General features: G+C 44.3%; 1 protein-coding gene across 2 annotated transcripts in view; it reads right to left on the bottom strand.

The window, feature by feature from the left end:
- BRF1 (BRF1 RNA polymerase III transcription initiation factor subunit) overlaps window positions 1-7407 on the bottom strand; it is a 172658-nt gene extending 165251 nt beyond the window's left edge. Inside the window, exons 1-2 of one of the 2 annotated variants that reach the window (XM_064511971.1) lie at window positions 7078-7203; window positions 5422-5601 (exon numbers count right to left, since the gene is read on the bottom strand). Coding sequence is in view for 1 of the 2 variants with exons in the window: in XM_064511970.1 (XP_064368040.1) it covers window positions 7078-7264 (187 nt within the window). In the remaining variant the exon portion in view is untranslated. Of the gene's footprint in view, window positions 1-5421; window positions 5602-7077 lie in introns of both variants that reach the window. The other variant, XM_064511970.1, reaches the window with a different exon arrangement.
- Between the last annotated feature and the right edge of the window lie 10261 nt (window positions 7408-17668).

Below are 17668 nucleotides of genomic sequence, written 5' to 3'. Positions count from 1 at the left end.
TTTAAAAAATGCACAGCTGGTTAAGTACGAGCTAGTTAAAAGCTTCTGCAAAACAATTCTCATTTAAATTTTCACTAGAGATGCGACCACAAGCTTTCTAGCAACTCTCTGTTAAGTTCAAAGTAGCGCTGGGCGCCGCACGGGCCATGAGCTCCTCGGGGGCCACGGGGGATCCCCAGGGCAGGGCCCGTCCCACTGCGCCACGAGGGAGCAGGGCAGCTGGGAGCAGCCCATCGGGCACCTCCGCAGGGACGGGGACAGGCCAGGGCTGGGCTGGGATGTGCCCCATGGGTCGGGGTACGGATGAGGCCCGTGGCCGGGCAGGGCACTCCAGGCCCTGACAAGTAGATAGCTTTCTTCCTGCTGCTGGACTGCATACACACAAAGTTATCCAGTTTGCCCTACGGTTTACTCCTAAGAAGCTGCTCCAGATGCTATTTCTCTCCGTTAACTATCAAGCGTTTAAAGACAATTTTGAGAACAAAAGAAGGATCAAAGGAACACACAAGCTCAGTATGCCTTGCGGTGCCATTTTCCCATGTTTTATTTTCTCAGTTAGTCTTTCAGCTTACCACTGGACTGCTTATGAATCAGCCTTCTCAGATGAGACTCTTTTCCTCTCCTTCAACCAGTGTTGGATGGAAGCCCTAGACTTCCATTTTCTCAGTTTCTTGAAATGAAACCCTGAAGAGCACTCTGGACTATCAACATTTGCACCACATTGAGCTTTACTCTCTTACTCTCTTCAGTTTCATACTTACTTTTCAGCCTCGGGAGACATACTTGTGAAAACAGTTTCTCGCAACAACTACCACAAGCCTAGGGGACTCCCATTAAGGCACAGTACTAGAGCGATCAAAGATTTTACTCCCTTCAAATGCAGCACACAACTCACAGTTAGCCCTTCTACAGAAGCAGCAGCTGAAATATCTGTGCAGACCACAGAGGGATGCAGTGGAGCTCCTTCTTCCAGTGCAACCACAGTAAAATGAAGAAGGAGAGACACAGTCCAGTCTCAGACCTTCTATTGCAGTATTTCATTGCTGGGATATGTTCAAATGTTATAACCGGTAAGTCTGTTATGAACTTAGGTATGAAGAGAAAAAACAGACTACATGTATTCTGATAAAGAGAATGAGGAACTTGAATTCAAATCCTCCATGAATTCAGCAGGAAGCCACAGAGAGCAACATCTTAGTTCATGAAAGTCTGAACTAGCCATCAATTATAAGGTGGATACTTTTTCTTCAAAACTAGATTCACTTCAACAAAGCACATTCCTCAAACGTTTTCTCTGCAAATAACAGTTATTTGGAGCTCAAATGTGCATGACAACCCTTTTCTAACAGTATCTGCATATTTTTCCAGAGTTAAATCAGTCAAGCTTAAAAACTAAATATCAAGAATGACATTCTTACACAGGGCCTTCACAAGCTTCAAGAGAATTACATGTCCAGGGTTAAGTGTTGAGGCTAAATTCTTACTTAGTTCTGACCACTTGCAACAGAATTAAGAATTACAATTAACTGGACCAGTATGGGGCCCATCAAAGCTTTCACTACCTTGAGCTTTGTGAGGACTTTCCTACTAGAAGATCAAAGGAAAGATGCACAGTAGCCCCCTTCTAGGGCATGAAGGGGGATCTCTTCCTAGTGAAGGGTTTCACATGACCAGCTCATGATCAGCAAGTGACATGTACCTCAGAAGCTAAGAGATGATCTGCCACTCCCTGATACAGAGAACACTAACAACAATTGTGGGATTAGGCTAACCTGCAATCATATCCTCCATTTCCACCAAGACAATATCAGGGAAAAGCATTACTATTATTATGCTGAGACAGCTAGGACATGCCCACCTCCAAAGGGCTTCCAAACAGGACTACATGGCCGGCCTAGTTCTCTATTTGCTAATTTATATAAACACGCCACCTCATTTTATATGCATCAAATACCATCAGGGAAGATTTCATAGTCCATATTGCAAAGTACTGCATAAGTAACTTGATAAACCTTGCTCTAAATAAATCTTTGTGTTGCAGTCTGGATTTCTGGACACTTTATTGCAGACTTTCTCACAGTCATAAGTATTTCTACTACCAATTTCTCATAAAGAGATCAGAAGACTTAGCCAAATTTTTTCAAGACAGAGCATACTATACTACTGTCAACATCAGAGGAGTTTTGTGCTCATCACTTGCCAAAACACAAGGTGCAAGAAACAGGTATTAATACTAAGGGATATCTATTCTTTTTATTACAGAACCATCTTCCTCAGATTCCTGGACAGGTTTGAAAAGAATTGTCAAAACTCTGAAAAGCATCTTTGTAGATATCAAAAAGCACAGGATCTTCCTCTGAAGAGTCACAGGATTGTCTAATCATTGTTGAACCCATGTAAACTTTTAACATCCACAACTTAAGATTCACAATTTAAGTAAACGTTCTGAAAAAATACCTCCTGTTGCTTCTGAACCAGCTATCTGCGAGCTTTAAAGTAAGCTAGCTAGCTTACTTTACATTTACCCTAGATTTTGCATTATGAGTTACTGAACATTTGTTCATCCTTGCCACGATATTCAAGATTTTACAGACATCTACAATGTCCCCAGTCAATCATCTCTTTTTCCGCCTGAAGCAGATGAGTCTATTTAATCATTCCTCACTGAGAAGCTCTTAAAGAAGCCCTCCTCTTCATCATCTCATCTGCCCTCTCTGTACCTTTTCTAGTTCTATTAGATCTTTTCTTGAGGACAGAGAGGAAAATAGAGGAACTGTACACAGTACTTAAGTTGCAGACAGCACTGTGGATATGTAAGTGACATGTGCTGTCATACTCTCTTCCTAATTAACTTCTAACATTCCCCTTCCCTCACCTTTCTTTGCACTGCGAACAAGCACTGAGCTAAATGCTTTTAAAGAGTTATCCACTACAACCGAAGGAGCTTTCCTGAATGATACCACTCAGTCCAGAGACCACCATCCCACGTCTGGTGGAAAGGAATGACCCTAACTCTCCCAAAAATTCTGAATCCCATGTGCTGTCCACGTGCTGGGTAGTAACGCAGCCACTAAGAGCAACTGGTCCCTCTACAGTCTTTACTACCCCAAAAAACTTAGTGTGCAAGCCTCATCACGACACCGTTCACCCACTTTCCAGATCATCAGACAGCACAGATCTCTGTGGGACTTCACTACCACCTCCCTTAGGGGATTCATTATTTATTTCCAGTCTATGTTTCTCATCACTTAAGCAGCTATTCTACTCTGTAAGGACTTTCTCTTATCCATGGTAGCTCAGATTCTTTAAAAGCCTTTGGTGAAGGATCTTGCTGAATTCCTTTTACAAATCTGAGGATCTTCCTTGTCCACATACTTTCTGACTTCTTCAGAAAGCTCCAAAAGATCCACATGGCATGACCTCGCTTTGCTGAAAAACATTTTTCCCACATATTTACCTGTACACCCACCTATTTCGCCCTTCACTGCTTCTACCCATTTGCCCAACAGAGATAACAGATTTATCAGTCTGCATTTCCCCAAACTGCTTTGGGTGAGATCTCTCACCCAAATCCAAGCACAAGCCCTCACTTTCTCAGCATGTCAACTCTCAGTTGTTAAAACTATCAAAACCATAGAAAGCAGCAAACTGGCATACCTGCTTTGGAAAGCACAGGACATACTAAACTTCTCTGTGAAAGACAACAGTGTTGAGCCTGTGGCTTCGTATCACACATTGATAACTGAATTTAAATACTGACTGTGGCAACAGAACTTGGATCTCACACCTTCTTCCTACCCCGATGGAGCAACAGGAGGGATTTCCCATGTTTTATACTGAGGTTGCTGGGCTTACTCTCAAGGACCTGGCACAATCCAGATAGGTCACTTTGTATTAACATACAGGCACAGACTTTCCTCTTTCAGCATATAAATGCAAAAGTCTGAATCCTTAACACACAGCTTCCCAAACTAAAAGATGTTGCTAGATGCACCTTAGGGAAGCCAATAACATTATTTCAGTGCTTTCCATTCCCTTTTTGCTTCTTTTTGATGCATATGAAAATAAACAATGAAAAAAAGCATCTATAACTACTCAAGATATATAAGCACACATCCTAGATATATTAGCAAACAAAGAGAAGTCCTCATGGACTGCATGGAGCCTGGAAGAGTTTTGGGGATCTTGCAAGATTTGTTGTACAACCAGGAAATCTGTACTCCTTAGACACCAAAAGCCCCACTGAAGTCAGGGCTACTAAGTTCCCAGTTAGACAGCTCTTTACACCTTGCAAAACCTAAACAACCTTCCCTCCGAGACACCCACTCCTGCTGCCTGAGAGCCAGGGTCTCAAAGACAGAGCAGCCCAGGAGTCTGTACCCTGACACAGTGACACTCCATAGGATAGGGCTGCCCTCAAGCACCCAACTGCAGTCCTGCGAGCCTTAGCCCAAGGCATTCCACACGCAGGGGACCTCTCAGGGCCACAGACCAAAAGAGCCTAAAGACATGACAGGAAAAGGTGTTAAAATCAGGTAACTTTGATGGAAACCTGCTTACGTTCAATAGGAAGATTCACTGAAAGCTATACCTGACCAGAAAATGTTGCTTTCAGCAAATATGTGTTTTCTGATTTAAAGAAATATACATTCCTTTGGAAATTCTCCAGCCAGCACAACACTCTATAGATATGAATTCTGTCTTGCTTATACAGGAAAGGACTTTTCTCCCCATTCCCATGCAAAGACTTAAATCAGTGCCATACAAGCATAACAGACAAGCATATACCACAAAGACACTTTATTCTAGCAAAAAGACATCTTTTCAGATTAGCTTGTCTTGCTCAGTTTAAAGGAGGCAAAAAATTATTCAAAATACAACAGAAACAACTGTTTTGGAACTTGAAGAATTATACCAGTATAAATCACCCATAATAGAACTTCTTTAAAATATTCAATGCATGAAATAGCGCTTTCACTCATCCTTGCAATATGTCAGCAAAACTACAAAGAACACTGTTTTTGAAAGTCCTGTTGTATCATTTCCGCAAACAATATTGTTCACCAGTGTACATACATTAATGCACACGGGGACTCAATAAGTGCTGGCAGGGCACAATATGGATAGTGAAGCCCCTGCAGTCCCATCTTGTGCCAGCCAGATAAAGCCAGTGTAAGAATGCTAGAATGTGCTACAATCATATCTTCACTTCCACACACCCACCCACTCTCACAGTGCTTATCTGTCTTCACAGGTGCAAGAATTATCTTCCAGAGTAATATATGGTAAGTAACCAGCTATACAAGAACAAGGAATTACATGCTATCCAGGGCAATTGAGTAGCCAACAACAGCACCCCAAGACTTGTACAAAAGGGATAAAGCCCCTCAGAGAAACTTAGAAAATTACTGTGCAATTCACCCAGTAGAAGAAACACAGTCTCAGCGTGCTGCAGTTCCTAGTTTTCCTTGTGATACTTCTTTGTAGGGTAAAGGCATCCCAAAACGAGCTCTAGCTTGCATGCCATCTGTCCTGCATAACGGTGGTTGGGTGGGAGGGAAAAAAGCAGTACAGGCCCTTACAGAAGTATTCACCACATCACTACAGGAAAAAGTGAAGGATGTAAGAGTTACTCATAAACTGCAAAAGAAAGTAATGCTGGTGCTGCCCTGCATTAGCAGGCAAGTACGGCATCAGACAACATCATCTAGGGTAATCCTAGACTACAAACTCCCAAATCCAATATGCATTGGCACCCTGTCCCCCACAACTCCTTTCTTCCCTGCAACCAGGTCCTTCAGTCCTGCTTGTTTTACTGCTAAGTTCCTCCATAAAGCTCGCTCCCATGCTTCTTGCCTATGTTTCTTTCTCTTTATACACATTCCCCACACTCTTTTTCCTTCTCCCTCTCCCCTTCCCAACACCACGTCCTTTCCATGTGGCCCTATTCCGCACACAGCCCTTATCCTCCAGAGCATTCACACTGACACCCCAGCCCTTCAGTTCCCAGTGGGAAACTCCCTGTCCTACATAAGACAACCCTTCACTCCCACCGCATTGCCTCTGCGCCTCCATGGGCTCCCTCTGCCCCACCAGGCACTGACAATTCCCCCACGCACATCTCCTGTCCCTCACCCCAAATCCTCCTGCGCGCAACCTCATCCCCTCTGCACCCTCCCACACGCAGCCCCCAACCCTCTCCCGTGCAACCAGCCCTTCCTACACAAAGCTCCAGCCCTTCGTATCCTTATTCCTGTCACTCATGAAGCTTCTCCCCCACCTTGCCCTCTCTTGCCATACATCCTGGCCTCCCCACACCTCCCCATACCACCCCTGTCCCCCCACCTCGCACAGCACCTCATCCCCACTGCCCCACGCACACCAACCTCTCCCTGTGTTGTCCCCCGTGCACTTTGCCAAACACCCTTTCCCCCCACACGCCGTCTTTATCCCCCAACACGCTCTTCTCCAGTCGCTGCTCCTATACCTCCCCACAGCACCTCTCCCCACGCACAGCCCCTCTCCAAGGGGCACCCTGCCCCACAGCCCCCCATGAACTGACCGGCTGCCCCACGTCCCCACAGCACGCTCTCCCCTATGCCTTCCCAGGACCCCCAATGCACTATCCCTGTCCCCATATCCCCCACGCCCTGGCCCCACACCCCGCCCGCTCCCCCACGCCCCGGCCCCACACCCCCCCTCTCCCCCACACACACACCCCTCTCCCCCACGCCCCGGCCCCACACCCCCCCTCTCCCCCACACACACCCCTCTCCCCCACGCCCCGGCCCCACACACCCCCTCTCCCACCCACACACCCCTCTTCCCCACGCCCCGGCCCCACACACCCCCTCTCCCCCACACCCCCTCTCCCCCACACACCCCCCTCTACCCCACGCCCCGGCCCCACACCCCCCCTCTCCCCCACACCCCCCCTCTCCCCCACACACCCCCCTCTCCCCCACGCCCCGGCCCCACACACCCCCTCTCCCCCACGCCCCGGTCCCGCTGCCCGCAGCACCACGCCCCCCCGGCCCGGCCCGGCCCACGTGCGCCCCCGCCGCGGCCGGCGCTCACCGTCGAGCGACACGAACTGCCCCACGGCGGAGGAGCCGCCGCCGCTGTTCTCGACGAACTGCACCTCGGAGACGATGATGTTGTCCTCCAGCACCGACCCGCAGCCCGTGCACACCGCGTCCCCCCGCGCCGCGTCCACCTCGATCTCCGAGCCGCCGCACGCGGCGCACACCCGCCCGCCCGGCATCGCGCCCGCCCCGCCGCCGCCCCCGCGCCGCGGCCGCTACCGCCGCCCGCCCCGGCGCGGCCCGGCCCGGCGCGGGCCTCCCGCAGGCCTCGCTCGCCGGCACCGGCAGGGGAAGGGGCCGGCCGCCCCGCCCGCCGCTCTCGCGAGACTTCCGCCCCTCCCCCCCGCCGGACCCGCCCTCCGCGCGGCCGCGCCGTGAGGCGATGGCGGCGTCCTGAGGCGATGGCGGCGCCCGGGGGCCGCGGCCGCCTTCCTCCGTGGGGGGTCGGAGTTAAGGCAGAACATGCCCTGCTAGAATTTCCCCAGGAAAAATCTGTTTTTCCATAGCTTATCTTTTCCATATCTTACCTCACCTTACATGAATGGTTCATGCATCCCATGAAAATTCATCCACAGACGCGTTCGTGGCAAAGTTTCTGTAGTGTAAAGCAGGAGGGAGGATGCTTCCTTCCTGCCGGTTTTTAACTTCGTGATTCAGCTGGTGTGGTTTGTGGAGCTGAGGATCCCCAACAAAGGATTTGCGGTGCAGCGGGCAAATGGCATATAATTTTTTATACTCTGTAGTACAAAAGCCCATAATAATTAAAAATGAAGTAAAATGTGGCACACAGTGAAAAACACTGCTCTTACTTTCTCATTTTCTGTAAGAAAACTCCTGTGCTCCCCGACAATAAAATCGGGCTCCAGCACCTATATGTGTGTTTCAGAAGTATGAAGTTTCCATCATGCTTCAAAAACGGATCAATTCATAGATCGAATCTAATTCCATCATTCCCTGACAGTAATAAATAGATCAAGGTTTTGTGAGGGATAATTAGTAAAACACACTGAGCTCTGCATAACAAAGCTGTCATAGCATTAAAATCTATTAAAATCTATTGCTTTGTCACTCTCAGTTATTAAAAACTCAGTTTTCACCCCAGGAAATCACTGCTTTTAGTAAATTAGTGTGCCGTGCCACAGATGGCAAGGAACAGATGTCATAGCTGGACGTTTGTACAGACTTTCATCTGCCAGCATTTGAAATACATAAGTCAACAAATGCAGAAGCAGAAACTTTTTAACTTCTTATAAACTCACTACTGTATCTGTCTTCCACTGAACAATTCAGATGCAGCCAGGTATTGCATGCAGATCTCTACAACCTGATACAATAATGCATAAATGATTCAAAATTACTTGCGGTAGCACATTCAGAGGCAGATTTTGGCACATGCGAAAGCTATATTGCACCACGCAGGAACCTGAGCATCTCTTGGGCGTGAGATTATTTAATATGCATAAGAATTTGCAGGTTCCGTGTTTTTACAAAAGGAAAATAGAAATATTGTAATTGAAAGATTCTGCCACTGTGTATGTAGTTTGGCTTCTTTTTGCCCTCTTTGTTCTGTTCTCAGAGATATACTTGTGAAAATAAGATCTTTTGGTTTGTTAAGATTCCTTCTGCTTCAGCAGTTTATTTCCTTCCTGAAGTTTGTCCTGCTGCCTGATTCCCACAGCAGCCACATGTGAGCTCATAAAGTTACAAACTGTGTAGATAGCATTAGGGGGAAATGATATTCTTGAAAGACTTAAATTTTATGCAATAAGAAAAAATACATGAAATAAATACTTTTTCTTTCTCAGCCAAATCTTTTGGCTACCAGCACATTTTAATTAACGGCTGTCAAGCCAGCTCAGTGCTGTCACTTGTTATACACTGTGTCCCTGACAGAAGCCAGCATGAACACAAGAAATCCTGCAGAAAGCAGTTATGAAATGCCTTCCCATTAAAAAGTTTATTCTTAACTCCCTTTAGGTGGAGACTTATTCAGCTCTGATCCATGAGGAATTAACTTTTACACCCCTTCCAAAATAATTGCTGGGTTTGATTGTTCAAGTGTTACCAGTCTTCATTGGAAGTCCCAAGCTCTTCTTTCACTTTGGGTCGCCGAGTGCTAAAGGATCAGAAATGTGAACAGCAGAGGGCCCTAGTGAGAGAATAACACACAGCAGCTCTGCGAGAAAGCTTATTTAATGTAAATCTGAATAAGGAAATGTGTTTTATTTTTTATAAGGTGAGGTTAGTGCTGATGAAAGAAGGTGGGTTGACAGTTCAGAAAACTGAAGTCCTTTGCCTGTCCCCCCCCCCCCCCCCATGAAAGCAATCTTACACAATACTCCTTAAATGTTTCAAATGTTTCTGTAAGGTCTTCTTCTATTGGCAGAAGTGTAAGTAATTTTTCACCACTATAAAATCTTTGACCTTTCTACTTGCAAGAGGGCTAATTACCCTCTTTTTGACCAATAAAAGTCAACCTGCTGAACAAATAAGCCATCACTCAGTTCACTTAGGCTAAGAAATAACAAATTTTCAGTAAACTGTCTCAAGCTTGAATCACATTCAGAACTGATTAAAAATAACACTGACAAAACCCCATTCCCTTTGCTGTTTTGCCCTTGTAGTTCAGGGGATAGAAGAACCCGTTCTGCATCTCACCTACCCTCATATTTTATACCTCTTATTTTCTCTCCTAAATAACAAAAAGTGGTGATCAGGATGTCTGTTAACCCAGACTGACGGATTTCCTTCCTGCCATGTCTTCAGGAACCCCGAATATAACCCACCCATGGGTGTGCGTCTGACATTCGATATTGAGATTTCAAAGAGAGGAACTGTTCTCATTTGGTTGAAAATAAGAACTTTTTTTTATACTGCTCCTGTGAGTGTAGAAGGAATGCAAATCGGCTATACAAAGCCAGATGGGAGTGCGAGGGAATCCCACTCCTGCAAATGCTGAACAGCACAGCAGGGTATATACTTGAGCAAGCTGCTAACACATTACCATACTTCCACACTTCTAAAAATATAATGATTTGAAGCAGATACTTAAGCATCAGATGACAGAAAACCCATAAACTGTGCCTTTCAATCATAGCTGAACCTTGTACTAAGCCTTCCAACACACCAGCACAGATGGGAAATATTTTCAGTTAAGGTAGCGGAGGCACAGTGTTTAATCCCTTGATTTGGCCAGCTTCTGTGAGCCTCCTCAGCTCCCAGAGCTTTCAAATGGGGGGCACTCCTCTTAAAGCCAGGCCTAAGAGCCTTGTTGAAGTCTCGCAAGAAGTCTGAATATGCACATAACGTGGGTACAAAACGCAGAAGCTGAGGAAGCCTTGTTTGGTTTTGGACTGTCCAAAATGGGGCATAAATTATGCATTCAACCTGCAAATTTGCACACAGATTCTTTGGAGCTGAAGTCACAGGGGTATTAGATAGAGAGGGAACACAGGACTTTGAAATGGATTAACCTTATAAGGTGATAGCAACTGGATACTTCTTTTTCTCTCCGTGCCAGTCCAAATGCATTTGGCCACACTGGTAATGAACACGAGAGGGCAGTCGAGGAAAATGAAATTATCGAGGAGCTGCAATGCTCCCACAGGTTAGACTGATTTTCCATCGTTTCCATTTTTTTTGTCTGTGTCTTTTCTATTTCCTGACATTGTTTTCTTGACGTTGATCGATAAATGGCAAATTTAGAAAGCTTTGCTATCAACTTTCTATTTGGGAAAAAGCATTCCAAGAAGAAAGGGTTTGGGCATCTATGAAATCATGCAGTAAGCCAGTTTAGCAAACACTTGAATTTACCCCTGTGCAATCACATCTTTGCCTCCTGCTGCTCAGAGACAGCAGTCTGCAACTGAGCCTTGATTCCTAAGTAAGTGGCAGAGAGACTGCAAGGCTTTCCCCCTCCCAGGATCTGTGCCCTTTACGGTTCTTCGTGTGCAAAGACAGCAGAAAGCACAAATACTTAGGAAGTCCACAGAGAAATTACTGGAGGGAAAGTCCAAGGGTACTGAGTACAAAGATCCAGGAGCAACCGCCTGTTCAGGAAATCTCTCATCAGCAAATTGCTGGAAGCTGTGAGCAGTATCACTGTCTAGCTGTTCTTAAAATTTCCTCCACACACACTACTTGAAGATGCGTGGCTGATCAGTGAGTGCTTTGAGGAAGGATGTGAAGAAAGGCAAATATAGATATGCCCTCCTAGTTTTTATCAGTCTGCAACTTAAGGACTTCTTCAGCTGAAGGCTAATACACATTAGGAAACTTTATTTATTTAATCATGTTTTGAACTATTTATGCTTTCAACATCCACAACATCCTGTGGCTTTGGGTTTATCACTGTTTAGTTTTGTACCAAGTGAAAAAGTTTTAAAAAGGTGTAAATGTTTCATTAGATAACCCTTAGTTCTTGTGCTGTAAGAATAATTGCTTCCTTCTCACCTTCTTCATGTCGGTCAGGATTATATATGCCTCTTTTATAGCTTCCGTCAATCCGGATCACTTCACGAGAGCAACTCTTCCACCAGATAAGCTAGTGCAGTGCTAGTCAGCCATAGTCTAAAATGGAAAAAACACTTCTGTCAGGGCAGTCATTCAAGAGAAAATCCCTTTTAATGAAGCATTGGTTATATTGGCTGCACTGAATAACTGAAGACCTCCATCACCTTGGGATGTAAGCACAGGAAAACACTCCTGTGAAAATACAACCCCTGCATGCCTGCAGCTCTTGTATTCTGAGGATTGCTTGTTCAAACATTGATGAATTCATCACTCACCATTAGAGAACGCCTCCAGTCAGCTAATTGCCTACTTCAGCAACTCTCTGTGTACTTGGAAATTGGACTGAGATGAGGAAACGGCTGGTTTTAAGTGCCATTTTTGTGTGCACTCTTGATGAGCGGGTATTTTGGTGAATATACATTTTCTGTGTAGACTGAAAATGAGGCTTCACCTAAATGTTGTCATGTGCACAGTAGTGGCAATTTATTTTAGAAGGGGAAAAAAAGGTATGTTAGCAACACTGGACTGGTCTACACACACAAATGCAGAGGCAATCTGCATGTCTGATTGATAGTTTCCATTTTTTTCCAAATTTGGAATTACATGCCAAAAGTTCAGGCCAGCAGGCAGGAAGCTGTAGAAGCACATCAAGAAATAAATATGAAAATCCTTTAGTTTTGGGAAAAAAAATTTGGAAAACTAGTTGCACATTAGTGGACTATCTACATAGCATTAACATAAATGATACCTAACCAGTGATAAATAGGATTATGAGGAAAGATAGCCACTTAAAAAGGGGTTAGCTAGCTACCTTAGACCGGGGATGTAAAACATCCTGCTGTCACCAGGTGGTATTAATAGTCCTAACTCTCTTTACTGGCATTTCTTAGGCAGGAGTCTGTCATGATCAGAATGACTGTGTTAGCATCAAGGATGAACGTGCCAGTCAGGTGTTATTTAAGACTGTGAAATGTCTCTGTTTCCACGTCTGAAGCATGTATCTATGTACGATAATGTCACAACCCCTTTGACCACCAGGCACCCCCTTCATCCTGAAGTCTGCAGAGGTGAAAGTCCTCTCCCCTTGCCAGCGAGGAAAAACAGCAGAAAGCAGGCGAGGAGCAGCAGCCCCTTAGCATGAGGAAAAGCTCCCAGGCAGCAGGCAGCTCGGGTAAGCGCTGGCTGGCCTGTGGGTGAGGCCAGTTCTCTTCTGTTTAGGTCATAAAAGACATCAAAGAATTCTGCTTTCAGTAAGCTGAGTGTGTCATTACCTGCTTTTCTGTGGAGAGATTTCCAGTGCCTCAAATATGCCAAAGTTAACCCAGTGCTAAAGAAACCACCATTCAGTACAAGTTATTGTCCACTATCCAAAGCTATGAGCACGCTATACAAAAGCCGCACCTTAGAGAAGCTTTAGAAAAGCCACAGTATAATCCTTTCCTGTCACTGGAGAATTTTCAAGGATATGCCCAATTTCCCATTTGAATTAGAGTCAAAACACCAACATTTTTCAGGGGGCAACTATAAAAAATGCGTGGAATAAATCAAGCTGTTTCATAACAGTAATTTGAGTTAGCTTAAATTCCCAAAATTCAAAGCCCTTAAATCATTTTTTTTAAATGTGAAATTATCAAAAGGGAATATTTCCAAAAAAATTCTCCCACAATTTTCAAAATGAGACATTTATGATCAGTTTTGGTCTCAGTGCATCACTAATTCTGTGATTTAAAAAAACTTTGAGAGAAAAATTCCAGTGGAGCATGTGCGCAACCCCATTATTAGTATTATTGGTTATTAGTAGAGTGTACATATTAATAGTAGCATGAAAAGCATTTCAGAGTTCCCAAAGCATGTTCAATTCCACGCCCGTATGCATGAAGCATTTCAGAAAATTTTAAGTTTAATTACTATATGATTTCCTTTGGAAGGGAAAGTTAGAAGATGTTTCCATAGATATTTTTGCCTTTTATATTTTCCATACATAGGGTTCCTACTGAAAGTGATTTTTATATGATGTGAGTAGAAAGGATGTCCAAAAGAAAATAAAATTATAGTGCTGGCATTTCCAACAAATATCCTGCCTTCCCCTTCATAGTCTGCCCTATGCTAAATAGTAACAGTAGAACTTTCTTCCTAATAAAGCTTTACCACAGCCTCTCAGCCATGCTACAGAAATACTATCCATATAACCAAAGATTTTGTAATCAAACAAGCTGCAACAAATATCCAGCTGAAACAGCAATTTATGGGGCTCAGGGCAAAACCAAACTATTTTTGTGGCCTATAAAATTATGAAGTATGAAGAGCCTTTCCCCTTATACTAATAATGTGACTAATAATCATAAGCCCATACAACAATATTTTAGCCACTCCCTCTACAGTCACCTTCCATTTCATGAAATTTCACCTTCCATGAAATCATCGGCTTTCCCAGACAGACCCATGTTGTGAAAGACCAGGAAGAGAAATTTTCCTCTCATAGTTTTAGGAATACATGAGCAATTAATAAACATTCTAACTGAGAAAGTGCATGTATACTGCTAGCAAATTTTCTTTTGAATAATATAACTGAAAAGTTGTGGTGTTTTGCTTCGTTTATGTTTTGTAAAGAGTAAATCCCATAATTAACTTATAGAAGCAATGAAGAAGTTTGGGCACTGTTCACATAAAGCGTTTGAGCTGGGAAATCTCAACCCAGATGGGTTTTTTCCAATCTGGAAATAAAATCCTAACCTGCTGATTTAGGCTTCATCCGTACCATTTTTCACTCAGTTGTAATACAAACAGCCCTGGAATGGGTTGACAGTTTTCTCAAAAAGCCTATGAACTTTGAACAGCATTGCTCAAATCCTGAGTTTCAGCTACAGTATGCCTGGTAGTTGGGACAGAGCTGGTGTAACTGGTCCCAATTTTATATTCTCCAGTCAATAGAGCTTTTGCTTTCCCTTATCCATATGGGGGTTCTTGTGTCACTGCTCCCTGCTGCACCTCCAGGGCACCCCCAGACAGCTGCTTCTGCCCTGAAGGATCTCAGGGAAAGCCAGGGTATGGAGGTGCCATCCAACACAACCGAAGTCTGCTGAAGAGCTCGTTCGTTGTTTTCAGCCTTCCGTCTGCCACGGGGTTCTCCCAGTGCAGCCTCCTGCCACCCCCGACGCTGCCACTCTGGCCCTTCAGTGGCACGTAATCCCACCTAGCCGACGTCTCCTCCAGGACGCCACAGGCTGTGCATTATCTCCATGCTGGAGAAGAAGGTGCCTGAGAGACCTGAACCACCAAAACTAGCCAGTTCTGAAGGAGCTCAGGAAAAGCAGTGTAGCACTTCAGCATGTTCACATACGTGGCACCCTCCAGATGGAGTCTTCTTGGGTAAAATTCATCAGAACAGGAAACTTAATATAAACAAATGACTACTTTTGGGTTCTTCCAGCTCAGCAGGCCAGAACAGGTAAATATCTACTATCTCAGCATTCCAGCAACTATTAGAAATACCCACAGAGGTTTCAATCATGCTTAATAATTAAAAGTAGGGAAGGGAGTTTCAGATACTGTGTTAATCAACAGGTGTTAAAGGTGTATGACCTTTCTCAGAGGCAAAGTCTGGCATGATAGCCAACCTTTTCAATGACACATGTTTAGAAAGCACAGAAACACAATCAGCAAAATTATTTCCTTGCTTCAAGATTCAATATTCTAACAAATGAGTCATTGATACAAGCTTCAGATATTCCTACACTAAAACTAGAGTATAAGTCATACATATAAAGTCCACTGTTGCCCCATAAGCTGCCTATGATAGCTTTTTCCAAATACCCAACTAGAGAATGTCTGGTATGTTTGGGCTGACGTAAAAAGTCTGGGTTTTATATTCATGATTCCAGTTCATCAGTAGATAAATGTCACGTGAACGGGCTTGTCTCAGCTCTGATTTCAAGAATTAAAGGAAATTCAACAGCGGAAAAACTGTTGCTGTTTCATTAGCTGAAGAAGCCAAATCTCATCAGAAGTATATGCTTCCATTGTTTTCGTAAAGGGAAAACACAGTTTGTCAGACTACATCTAAGTAGAACAACAAAGAGTTCATGACAGAAAACATTAAATATAAAAGGAAACACATTCATTAGGAGAAGCAAAGAGAAGCATGGAAGGGAACCGTTATGGATGGTCTAACACCTAAGATAATGGTCTGGGATTCAGGAAAACTAGGTATAATCACAAGCTCTGACGCAGACTTCCTTCATGACCTTGGGCTACCCACCAGCTATTGTTGAGCCCAAGTTCTTAAACTGTAAAATGGAGATATGGACTCTTCAAGTCCCTTCTTGGTCTGTTTGGCTCTCTTAGATTGATATATAAAAAGAGACAGATTTATTTGACCATGATGGAAGAGAATGATAAGGTGAAAGAAACCAGTCAAAGATGAATGCGACATGGTCCAAGAAGTAGGCAAAGCACAGGTTTGGCATACTCAGGGGCTGAAGGAGCAGCTGAGTCCAAACAGATGACACGGTGGTAAGCTGGTGTGAAGGGAGAGCTGTAGAGCTGGCACAAAGATCTTTCAGCAAATAGGCAGTAGACTGAAAACGATAGTAAGTGAAGGGGCATTTAAATATGCAGCAGATCTTCAGGGCTGGCCTGCACTCAAGAGATTCAACAGATGAGCCTTTTCCAGTATGACTGCAAAGGATTCATGCTCATAGTCCTGACAGCTGAAGCTGTGTACTGACACTGCTACATCAGCCAGACAGCCCTTACTGGTCCACGTTTTTTCAAGCAGGGAACTGGAATCAGATCTACCAGTCGAAGCACTCCCTTGTGAGTACAAGCTGTGTTTCTGCAAGGAGAGTTTGCCAAAACAGATCCACTGGCAAAGCAGCTAATGTCATCAAGGCCAAAGTTGGTGGTTCCTTTTACTTCAAATCAGAGCTACATCGATTTGCACCAGCGAAACAGCTGGCTCAGAAACCAAAATAGCTCATTAGTCAAGGGCATATTCCAAGGCTTGAATCATCTTTAGCAAAGGAAAGGGGCTCAGTGTCAGTGAGTTTGACAGGGGATACAGGAAAGGCTAACTGACCTTTACGGAGAATGTCAGCACAGGGAACCAAGGCTTAATCCGCAAAAGCCCTGAGGTATCGCACTTGTCACTGCCAGGAAATTTGTGGCCCTTTGAATAGGCAGGCACACTTATGAAGAGAGCATGCAGGTCCAGATGCTATGTGTGCCTTGATTATTGCATAATATTATCAAACAGTATTTTTAAGAAGCCTTAAAAGGCCTTGCTCAAACTTGCTTTTTTCAGAGGTCAGCCAAAAGACCAGCTCCTTTCTTTGATCTAAATATTAACTAACAAGGATGTTGAATCTGCCCCCTCTCTCTATCACCTCTTTCCTGAAGAGAGTAAAATGGCAGGTTGCTGGACATAATTAATGTCCCTTTTGCCAAACGAGAACTCTTTCACTGGAGCGTAAATTGAGTGACTTGAGAAGTTTGCTAATCCTGGGATACCTTAGCAAGAAAGTATAAGCAGCACAGTGTTAACAGCTTAATCTCACAAGGATGAGCAGCTCTCGTCATTCATACATCTGAGTTTCCTGTAAACCTGCTGGGGTCCTTGTAAAACATTTTCAATTGTGTTGGCAAAACCATTAACTCTTTATGGAGATGCCTTTGCAATTTGTCCTTTTGAGTTCTGTCTTCCTGTCTCCATTCCTCTTCCAGGTGAGAATAAACCAAGACATACTCACTTCCATGTGATATGCTGCCAACATCACTGTACTATCTACCACTAACAGGAGCCGGCTTCTGCTCTTCACACTGTTACAAATGCCAATGCATTAAGAATTGACGTTGTTATGGAAAGCAGTATAGTTGTGTGAGTAAAAATAAACACACTGCTAGTAAAAGACACTCAATGATAAATAGCGTAGGTACTGGATTTTGTGAGACCAAAATAACTCCATGTTGTGCACTGAAAGTACCTTCCCCTGGCTGTCGTGTACCTGCTGTTACCAGCCAGGGTTCTTGTCTTCCCCTGAAAGGCAAAAACACATGCGACTCAAAAGCCATGG

This window comes from Dromaius novaehollandiae, chromosome 5 (assembly GCF_036370855.1).
Source record: "Dromaius novaehollandiae isolate bDroNov1 chromosome 5, bDroNov1.hap1, whole genome shotgun sequence".
Taxonomy (NCBI): Eukaryota; Metazoa; Chordata; class Aves; order Casuariiformes; family Dromaiidae; genus Dromaius; species Dromaius novaehollandiae.
Note: the sequence above shows the minus strand (reverse complement) of the source record. Positions and strands in the feature narration are given on the sequence as shown.